The 11875-nt window shown below is 36.2% G+C and overlaps 1 protein-coding gene across 1 annotated transcript; it reads right to left on the bottom strand.

The window, feature by feature from the left end:
• Positions 1-7653: 7653 nt before the first annotated feature.
• LOC110319325 (vacuolar protein sorting-associated protein 29-like) lies at positions 7654-8007 on the bottom strand. Its single transcript, XM_021194815.1, has one exon. The coding sequence runs from the start codon at positions 7990-7992 to the stop codon at positions 7729-7731; it is 264 nt and encodes an 87-aa protein (XP_021050474.1). The 5' UTR covers positions 7993-8007; the 3' UTR covers positions 7654-7728.
• Positions 8008-11875: the final 3868 nt, after the last annotated feature.

Raw genomic sequence — 11875 nt, 5'->3', positions numbered from 1 at the left:
AGTGATTTATATATGGCATAAGTGTATGGGTTATTACTGATGAGCTGTGAAGTCAAAAATTAAAATGAATAAAGAATCTGAGTTAGGGAAGCCTTATGCTGCCTTTCAGTGTTGGTGTCTTTTGCTGCACTTTACTATAGCAGAAGTGGCTTTCCTTCTTCCATTACAAAGCCACTAATCTTATTCGTGAGACCCCATCATCATGAAGTCTAACAGTTTCCTACTATTCACCTATTCACTTTATCAAATTAATGATAAAACTCTACCATAATATTTCAGGGGGCATATCTTGACTACAACATCATTCATATCTAAACAACTTAAAATTTAGAGATTTCAGATTTGAAAATACTTTGAACCCTTAATGATTTACTATTCACTTTGAAGACTTCAAAGATTTTGAAGATTTTGAAAAGAGTCTCTTAGTGCCTGCAAAAATCTAAATAAAAGTATGTGTTACAAAAGAGGTTAAGCCATAGATAAAATACTAAATTTAAGGAAAGGTTTTGATTTTTTTTTTCAAGGATCTTTGATTTGAGACATGAAAGTGTCATAACTATCAAATATATAGCTATAAAGGCCAGATTGTTATTTAAAAGTACAACTTGTTTATAATAATAACTATATGTCTACTCCTTTGTGCTGCTTCTCTCAGATGTGAATGTGTACATGTTTTATATTGTTTCTTGTCTTATCTAAATCTAAACCCATCTGTTTCATTCTGTGTTGCTTTTAAGCCTTTGGAACCATTATTCGGGAATACTCCTCTCTTTCCAGGCAATGTTTACAGACAGAGATGTAGTCTCCAGTAAGCCATTTGTACTACTGAGATGCTGAGGTACATGTGAACCACTCAAACATGTAACACCTAGATGCCTACGTAAGAATTTTAGGAAGCAAGAAATGTTAATATAGTCCTCAACTTCAAGTATCAACTGCTATCCTCACCTTTCCCATCAATTAAGCTTATTTCTGTCTCCCCTGTATTCCTATTCCTGTTTGAGCTTTATCTATAATGTATCACCTTTTCTAAATTATGCAACTTTAAAATGAAAATTTATTTTTCCATAGATGCATAACATCACAAGAAAAAGAAGAAGCACAGGTGATTTTTATCTTAGAGTATCAGCTTCTGACATATTTTAACAATCTGTTTCTAATTATCTGAGCAGAATTTTATAAAAATGGAAATGTGAAGTTTGAAGTGAGTCATTTTATAAAAAAAATCCTCCAGAGTTCTTTTGAGCCTGTTTTATTTTTTTAAGTATTTATCTGATTTTGTTTTGTTTTGCTTATTGAATTGCATTTGTCAAAGAAATATCAAAAGTTCTCCAAATGTTATCAGCGTCTAGCTCTCTTTCCTGGTCAAATTTGTGCATCAATAGTATAAAAAGTTGTTAATTTAGGCTAGGATTGCAATCTCTGTCAAGCATTACGATGGCCCCTTGTCTGGACTGAAATATCAGGGCTTTGGGGCTTTATACTGGACATTCTTTATATGAGACTTGAGGCGTCTTGAATAATCTTGAAGAGTAAGGTATCAATTTAGTGGATGCTCACAGCCAGCTATTGGATGGAACACAGGGTCCCCAATGGAGGAGCTAGAGAAAGTACCCAAGGAACTGAACGGGGCTGCAACCCTGTAGGTGGAACAACAATATGAACTAACCAGTACTCCCTGAGCTTGTGTCTCTAGCTGCATATGTAGCAGAAGATGGCCTAATCGGCCATCACTGGGAATAGAGGCCCCTTGTTCTTGCCAACTTTATATGACCCAGCACAAGGGAAGGCCTGGGCCAAGTAGTGGGAGTGGGTGGGTAGGGGAGCAGGGGCGGGAGGGTATAGGGACCTTTCTGGATAGCATTTGAAATGTAAATAAAGAAAAAAAAGAGAGATGTTTAGGGATAAACCATTGTTATTATACTGAGTATCATATCCACTGTAACACTCTCTTGTATATAATTAGGCTATGCTTTTTATATCAGGAGTGAAGGTGAGGAAGAAGACAAGTGTAAAGTATTACAAGCCTTCCTTGTAAACAAAGGCAGATAAAATTATTCATCAGGACAACACAGAAGATTTTACAAGAAAGACATAATTAACATTTCTGGTATTTCTGCCACTGAAGGGGCATCACACAGGCAGGGTCTCTGCATGGAGTAAGGACGAAGACTCACTGTCTGTGACAAGCCTAGCCCATTCTTCCTTCCTTGTACAAGATAATAATTTTTCTTAGTTGATACAGAAATTCTACAACCCTTTTGATGCACAGTTACCTTATTAGGCCATTGGCAGCCTGGCATCACTTTTTGTAATGACTCAAGGTATATGTTTTCTCCTGACCATGGACCTATCACAGAAACAGTCAGTAAATTTAGAGTAACTTAATCTCTCTTGATTATATTTCTTTACAACTTTTACCTTTGGTCTATGTGTTTTTATAAGCAACACTTCTATAAGAATCATTTCTTTTTTAAAATATCATTTATTTATTATTATTTACACAGGTACACTGTAGCTGTCTTCAGACACATACCAGAAAAGTGCATCAGATCCCATTACAGATGGTTGTGAACCACCATGTGGTTGCTGGGAATTGAACTCAGGACCTCTGGTACAGCAGTCAGTGCTCTTAACAGCTGATCCATCTCTCCAGCCTCAATCATGATTTCCTTTAATTGCCTTTTCCTAAGCTAATAAACCCTGTTTCTGCCCAAGGATTTACAATTCATTTGACCCTCTGTAACTTTACTCTCTAATAGACAATGTCTACCTACATCAGACCAAGACTTCTGCAGGCTCTGATTCTTGTCTGTGGCTATTAACACCTGTGATTCTCTCTCTCTCTCTCTCTCTCTCTCTCTCTCTCTCTCTCTCTCTCTCTCTCTCTCTCTCTCTCTATCTCTATCTCTATCTCTATCTCTCTCTATCTCTCCTGATCTATGGAACATGTTTTTCATTTGTTTTATCCAAGTCTTTTACTCATTCTCTAAAATACTCTTTCATTCCTTGTTTGCAGTTGGTGGGAAAGCCCAAGTATAAATTTGATGCCACCCTAACCCCTGGTCTCAACTGCTAGGCTTCTAATTATCAAGTTTTCAAACTGTACTTAGACATTTTAAACTTGAACAACCAAGTAGATAAACAAGTTAGTGATGTATTCTTTCTACAGCCCTTCTGACCTAAGTAAAAAAAAAAAAAATTAAATTGAACTTTGTTCCATGATATAATTCACCAGAGATGCAAAGAAACAAACAATGAAAGCTGTTTTTCATGGTGGAGCATTTGCTAAGAAATAAAACAGAACAAAATCTCAAGAAGTTTGGATTGAATTATCTTAAAGAATCTTTCCAGACATGAACTTGCCTTAGTAGTTTGCTGTTGTATCTAATTGTATTTGCAGGCAAGAGAGCAGAAGTAAGGCTGTTTGGGAGGAGGAGAGGGGCGAGCAAGAAGAATTGGAGGAAGGGCAGAGGGGAGTACATAAATGAAAACAATACACAATGACATTTATGTATGGAAGTCACATAGGGAAACCCATGGTTTCTGGGTTCTGAGTAAATTCGACATAAAAAGAAACAGAAAAACAGGAGTGGTTACAGAAATATTCACATTGGCAAAAAAAAAATCATTGAGATACCAATGGAAAAACAGGATTATAAAATTACATTAGTGAAAGATATGAATGAAAGTGAAAAAAAATCGCATTATGTGTATGAAAGATTACCATGGTAAGGATATGCTGCTACACACGTTCCCAGAAATTTTAATGTTTGTAAAATATGTATTTTGAAAATCTAATTTAGTAGCTCTCCACCAGAACACTCAAACTACCTCAAAGTAATGTACTTACCTTAGCAGACATTAAAAGCTTAAGTAACAATAATTATCATATTATAATATTGGTGCAGCCACATACAAATTTTCTCAGGAAATTGAAGTATGGTCTCAAAGCTAGTGGCTCAAACTATGTATAATTGGTTTTTTTGTGTTGTTAAATCAACACATACAAAACCCCACAATTCTGTGAAGATATATCTTATGTTCTGTACTAAAATGGCACAACTCTAAAGTCACAAGACTAATATATTGTTTACCACATTTATTTTTCCTGTGTGGAGACCACAGTTGTAAAATCAAATATCTGTAAATATTCCCCCAGGTTTTGTTTGTTTGTTTGTTTGTTGGTTGTTTTTTTTGTAGTTATTTCTCAATCCCCTGCTTTCTAGAGAGCCATGGGTCTTCATCCTATCTATGAAGTATCACTTGCATCTTCAAGCATTGTGTACAGTTGAAGGGGGTGCTTCTTCATTCTGGCTTATTTTACTCAGCACAAGAAATTCATTAAGAGTGTCGTTTGAATCACTAGGTTTTTATTTTCTAAGCAATATCAGGTTTCTTGAACACACTGCAGTTTGTCTATGTATAGAGAGACATTTGAGTTGTTTTCTGGTTTTTGAACATTAAAGAAAAGAGTTTTATTGAAGAATTCTGAAAGTCTTTGTATGCTTTCATTTCTCAATGCAGAACCAGTTGCTTTAAAACTACTAGAGGAAAAACTGGAGTATAGCTTGATGTAACATGGGTACTTAAGACTGGAAAACTATTAGGATCTCATGAAATTAAAAGGCTTCTACACAGCCAAGAAACTATCAATCAAGCCCACATAATGGGAGAAAATCTTTGCCAAAACACAAGTCACAGAAAAGGTTAAAATGCTAGTCTCTGGTCTTGACATAACCATTATACACACAAAAAATAATAAAAGCAATAGTTACCAATGTAAGACCTTCACAGAATGAAAATATTTAAAAATTTCAGCATGGGTGGGGGAGGGGTTCCCATTACTCCATTACTTCATCACTAACTGAGGAGACATCACTAACATAGAAAGCTATGACTGTTAAGGAAAGTAAGACGTGTAAGTTTGTGGGCAGCAGTGGTAGGCTGTCAATGCCCTAGTGAATAACCCCATGACCTACTGCATATGTGCAGCACTAATTGGAATTCTAGTGTTTTATAAAGAAAGAAGGGCAAGAAATTGGGAGGGAGATGGATTGGAGGAAGTAAGGGGAAGTAGACACATGCTTGGGGGTGGATATGAACAAGATACATATATGAAATTCTCAAAGACTAATCAGATTAAATAAGTAAAGACAAAATATTTTCCTAATGTTTGTTGAAAAAACTGATAAAAAGCTATTTTTAAAAAAAGAAAAAGTATGTAGAACAAAAAGTGATTGGAAAGGGAGAAATAAATATAGGGTGAAATTGTTGAAAACCTTGACAACTATTAACATTTCATAAAATGATATTCATCATTATAGTCATAAAAAATAAAATGCTTGAAAAGATATATGTTTAGGGATATTATCTTTGGGAATTTTTAAATGTGGCATTTGAAAAAATTACTTCTAAAAACTAGAGAAATCAGAAAACAAATCTGAGAAAACGTTATAAATGAGAACAGAAATGCACAGAAAGCATTGAAAAGTTAGGGAAATAAGAATGAACACAAGAAGCACAGATTTATAGAGTAGAAACTTTGAAATATTGTAAGACCTTTCCCCAGAGCTGTATTTAATAAATGTGTCAAATATCACTTCAGTGGGGGAACATAAGGACAAAATGACCTATCTTACTGATGTTTAAAAATGATAAGAACAAAAGTAACTGCTGTCAATCTCAGAGAAAAAAATAATTCTAAACTATTTCAAATTTCAAATTCCATAGCTAGGTAATAACAGGATATAGAATAAAATCATATTCAGAAATGTACACACACACACACACACACACACATGCACACACACATGCACACACACACACACACACACACACACACGCTGAATACTATCTTTGTACGTTTCTCTAAAAGTTTTTGAGGATTTGATTTACTTCTGCATAATGACAAAGGAGATCTAAAATGAAATGTTTATGTCATAAGGTAACTAATAGAGATCCAGTACAGGAAAGCCTCACATGATATTTGACAATGTCAGGGGTGTCAGAAAAACTGTTCTCAGTGTATCACTGAAGCAGTGTGACAGAAGAAACAAACACATACACACAGACACACACATGCATGCACACACACAACATGCACAGACAAACCTACACACATACACATCATACATACACATAACACGCATGCATACACACACATACACAGGCACACATACACATACATACAACAAAACCCATACACTTTTAAAGACACACACACACACACACACAAAGGCCTATAGACAAGCACACATACTCCACATACACACTCATACATATACAGAACACCAGAGTTCTGCTACTTCCCAGGTAACTTTCCTGCACACACAGACCTATCTCTGTCTCAGGCTGCCTATACAGTAGTGTGTGGTGCAGTTCCTGCCTTTGTCCTTGGGTCAGCCTCAAACTCTCCACTACATGCAGCTCTTTTACTCCTGTCACTTTGCTCATTGTTGAAGGCAAATAGAGAAAAGTTACAAGTTGAAATCACTCAGTACTTCACCACAATTCTGAAATTATTTTACACATCTCAGTCTCTGACCACTGGCCAACAGCAAGAAGCCCCTCTTTGCCAGATTTCAGACTTTATCATTATTTCACTGACATGTCCAGGAAAACTGATGTCCTGATTCATGGATTAGTTATGCTGTCAGGTTTGCAATTCCTGTTCAGAAATAATCATCATATGAATTCATTTATTTCTACGTGACCATTGTTAAAATATTAAATGTTGAATTTGGTTAAAAAAACAATAATTGGAAAAATTAAGTCATCAATTTTATTTCATTTCTAAATTGATCTTTAAAATTTCTTTGTACATTCTTGTAAAGAAAGGAAAAAAATAAAACAAAATACGTAGTCTACGTGCTTAATGGTCTGTGCTGTGATATGACTTAAAAGTGTATGGTGAGGGTTCCTTCACATAAATCCCCAACTCAAAATGACTCCAAGCTTCAAAATTTATTTACTTCTATGTAATCCATTGAAATTTTTATAAATCATTTCATTACTTCTAGCTAGTTTCAGTAATGGGTACTTACCTATCTTGGTATTACTAAGTATTAAAATGTGGTTCAGAAAAATATACTCCTTATCTAAAAGTCACTGAAATTTTGGGGTTGACCAGAGATATCAGTGTTTAAAGCACTCACGTCTTTTGCAGAGAACCTGGGTTTGATTCTGAGTGCTCACAATTATCCTAAAGTATCTACTGCCCTTTTCTGGACATCTCCAGCACCAGGTATATACATGTTTCAGAGACATACACTCATGGAAACACTTACACACATAAAATGTAAATAATATGTAAATTTTTAAAACGTCACTACAATTACAGGTTTGTTTGTTTGTTTTTTTTTTTTTCTATTGGAAGCATTTATTACCAGAGAAGAGAAAACATAAACACAAAGTCTGGATTCTTTCTCCTCATGCACTAGTTTTGTAATGAAGTCCAAATGCCAACTAGGAAGACATTTACAAGGACAACTTCCTAACGTGGCCCTGCACTGTGGGGTGGGGTACTTCTTATAGAAACCATATACTGCAAACTAAATATATTCTTAACAGTTTACAAGAAGCTTTAGAGCAACTACGTATTGTCAGAGAAGACTTTTTAGTGCAAAATATTATAAAAGTGATATAATTGTGTGCCTCTTAAGTGTTTAATTATTTGATTTGAACAATGAAATGAGGAAAAAATAAGTGGTGGAGACCAGCCTGGCTTTATGACTTTTTATACACAATTCGTTCTACTTTGATGTCATCTCCAATTAGCTGATAGACATAAGTGACCACAGTAGAAGTCTGGATGTCAATCAGCACAAATGATGGAATAATATTTGTTTCCAAGGCATTATAGGCCCCGGTGGCAGACCCTGGGTTGATGTGGAATTTATTCTCATGATCAAATGCTTCAAATTTGTGTGTGTGTCCTGAGATAAGAATGTCCACATCAAACTGCCTCTGGAGCAGCGCTAAGCTAGCCATGTCTCCCCACGGAATAACTTGTGTCCATGGATCAGACCGATCTTGAACTGCTCTACAGTCACAACCTTCTGTTCTGGGTAATTCAGATTCTCATCCAAGTCTCCTCTCACGATGTGGACCATTTGACTTATATTTTATTTTTTCCTCTATACCTTCCTTAATAGTGAGTGCTACAGTTAAGTTTCTATGCTGTGATAAAGACCGTGATCAACGCCATTTGGGAAGAAATTTAACAGTAATCTTTCTTCCATCTTCAAAGGAAAGCAGTGCAGAAATTTTAGGCAGGGTCCAAGAGGTAGGAATTGAAGCAGAGACCATGGGGAAAACATTACATATGGAGTTTTTCCAAATGGCTTTAGGCATCTATTCTTAAATAACTGAGAACCACCTGGCCAGTGGCGGTACTGTTCATAGTGGACAGACCCTCCCACCATGATCATTAAGCAAGAAAATGCCTCATAGACTCAACCTGCAGGGTATCTACATTTTCTCAACTAAAGTTCCTCATCCTAAAGAAATCTAGTTTTACCAAGTTGGAAAAGAAACAACCAGGATGGGTAGTGACTGCTAACACAGTGTTTTTCAGGAAAGCAATAGTAAGGTTGGTAAAACAAAAACATGCATGCTTTGGGTAGAAGTATTAATAATAGGTCAGTGGAAATGTGAGTTTAAAAATATGTCTTGTTTCTTAATTTATTTTAATTTTATATTTAATATTATAATATTATTTTTCCTTCCATTTCACCTACCCCAAACCTCTCTTATAACACTTCTTAATCCTTTTAAAATCCACTGCCTCCTGTCAGCAAGTGCTTCTTGGCATAAGCAATAGTGTCTGGTTTTGGTGTCTGCAGATGGGGTGGTTCCCTAGGTGGGGCAGTCTCTGGATGGCCTTTCCTTCAGTCTCTGCTCCACTCTTAGTTCCTGCATTTCCTTTTGACATGAGCAATTCTGAATTAATATTTTTGAAATGGCTGGGTGGCCCCATCCTTCAACCAGGGGATGGAAATGGAGAGAAACCTGAGGAAAAGAAGGTCCAAAGTGGGATCCAGCTCAAGGGGAATTATCAAGGCCTAACAAGATTACTGAGGCTATGAAGTGCTCATAAAAAAAAAAAAAAATGGACCTATCATGACCACACCCCAGAAGACCCAACAACCAGCTGAAAGAGTCTACAGAATATGATCTCTACAGGTTCTGTCTCCCTTTTGTTGGGTATTTCAGCTAATGTTATCCATGTTGGGTCCTGGGAACCTCTCCGGTCTCTGGCATCTGGTACTTTCTAGTGGCTACCCCCAGTTCCCTGTCCTCTACTGCTACACACCTCTATTCAATTTCCTGACACTATGTACTTCTCCCTGTTCCAGTCTCCCCAGCATCTAATCCTGCCCCCAATTTTCCCTCTCCCTTCTACATCCCTCCCTCCCTCCCTCCCTCCCTCTACCTCTAGAGATTATAGCTGTCCCCTGAGAGGCTCTTCCACAGCCTGACTAATACAGTCATGGATACACACAACCAACCAGTCAGACTGAATACAGGGACCCCAATGAAGGACTGAAGTAGCTGAAGGGGTTTGCAACCCCATAGGAAGAACAACAATATTAACCAACCAGACACCCCTGCAAAGCTCCCAGGGATTAAATGACCAACCAAAGAGTACACGTGGAGGGACTCATGGCTCTACCTGCCATATGTAGCAGAGGATGGCCTTATCAATGGAAGGCGAGCCCTTTCATCCTGTGGAGGCTTGATGACACAGTGGGTTGGGGTGCACCCTCATAGAGGCAGGGGGAGAGGGGAAGGAACAAGGGGTATGTGGAGGAGAACCTGGGAAGGGGGATAACATTTGAAATTTAAATAAATAAAATAACCAAGAAAAATAAAATTATATAAATATTATCTATACAAATGTTCAATGTTCTGTGAGAAATAGGTTTAGAGGAGCCAGATCTCTGTAATAAACTATTTTAATGTTTTGAAAACTAAAAAAAGAAAGAAAGAAAGAAAGAAAGAAAGAAAGAAAGAAAGAAAGAAAGAAAGAAAGAAAGAAAGAAAATCCATGGCTTTTTTTATATACATGTATGTATAATGTATATGCACATGCATTCCTAGATACAACCTGCTCGGTCTGTACAATGTTACTTGTTTGTATGTTTTTCAGGGCTGACATTTGGTGTTGGCTACCAATTGGTGTGCTCTTTTCTGGGAAAGACTATTTCTCTCACTCTTAACATTCCTTCTTTGCCATGTGTGTGTGTGTGTGTGTGTGTGTGTGTGTGTGTGAGAGAGAGAGAGAGAGAGAGAGAGAGAGAGAGAGAGAGAGAGAGAGAGAGAGAAGTCTTGTGGTCCTTTTCCCATCCACTTTGAAATGTTTATTGTTGTTATCCTTGATCAACTCATGTTTGACAATTATGGTTGCATGACATTATGGCTCTAGCTTCTGATACTTTTAGGAGATACACACAAAATTCTTAAAACAAGAATTCATTATTTTCACCTACATTTCTCCAATTACCAACATTTACAGGTTACCACCTCTGGACAGTATTGAACTACACAATATGTCCTTCTTCAATTTTACAAAGCCCCTGCCTTCATTTGTACAAAGCCAAAAATTTTAAAAAGAAAACAAAAGCATAAAAGAATGCTTCTGACTTGATTTCCTTCCACACTGTTCCTCTCCCTCATCTCAGCAGTGCCTGCATCAAGAAGGTGTTACATATATGAAAATTTCTATCATTATATTTGTCATCCAGGTCTATACTTAAACAACTTCTTTATCCAACAACTTCTTCCTTAACTATTGGGAATGTTTGAATGGTATGGTAATTTCCCCAAAGTATTAGATCTCTTTTATGTCTGTTTATGTTTGTTTTGAACTAATTTCAGTGAAATAATTATAAGTGTACCATTGTCATAATTCCACCAAAAGAGTATTTATAACCTAATCATGTAAATTACTAAGGATGCAACGTCAGTCCAGCAAAGGATACTGTTTGACAAACGGTTGTGTAGTCACCTTTTAGCTACATGAGAATGTAACATCTGCCAGTACCTATTAATAGCAATGTCTGTATCTCTGTTGCTACCATGATACACACTTGATCTAATATAAAAACAAAAAACAAAAAAAACAAAACAAAACAAAAAGTTCAGTATAATTTTTAAGAGCACACCACATAGAAAGGCTTGATTATGCCAGACTTTACCACATACTCTTCCTCTTCATAGAACTATGTCAAAAGGCAAAAGAAGGTCTTGGTAATTTAATTAGTTCCCCTTTTGACAATTATAGAGAATGGAGCCATCTTCACAAAACTAACATGGATAAAATGACATCCCCAACTTTATTCTGCTAACTTTTGCAATAAGAATGTCTTTGCTCACAATATACAATGTTAAAATTGTTTCAATATGAGGGGTGTTTCTGAACTTTTCCATTCACAACTGCTTCTTAGTTTTGTCATAATCATCTAACATTTAAGGAGTCATTTCAGTGTGCTGTGCAAGTACTTCCAAAGGTGTGGAATATTTAACTCTCTGAACTCAGGGCTTAGTTTTAGAGATAATTCTGACAAGCTTACAAAAACACATATACAGAAATATGCACACACACAAATACACAAAAATAATAATTTGAAGTACAAGGGAAATAGCTGATATTCTGAATTCAGAACTTATTGCTATAATAAACAGAAATATAAACTATGTTAAACAAAATTTTAAGTAGTAATGTAGGTAGTTTGTACATGGTGATGGATTTAATACTTTGTTTTCTCATCTTTAAAAGATCAACAATAGATAAATGGGACCTCACAAAATTGCAAAGCTTCTGCAAGGCAAAGGACACTATCAATAGGAAAAAATGGCAACCAGCAGATTG

This window comes from Mus pahari, chromosome 3 (genome assembly GCF_900095145.1).
Source record: "Mus pahari chromosome 3, PAHARI_EIJ_v1.1, whole genome shotgun sequence".
In the NCBI taxonomy this organism is placed as follows: domain Eukaryota; kingdom Metazoa; phylum Chordata; class Mammalia; order Rodentia; family Muridae; genus Mus; species Mus pahari.
Note: the sequence above shows the minus strand (reverse complement) of the source record. Positions and strands in the feature narration are given on the sequence as shown.

Bases quoted from the DNA above. Each gene is read 5' to 3' on its own strand.
- LOC110319325 (XM_021194815.1), bottom strand. From the start codon at position 7,992: ATGGCTAGCTTAGCGCTGCTCCAGAGGCAGTTTGATGTGGACATTCTT.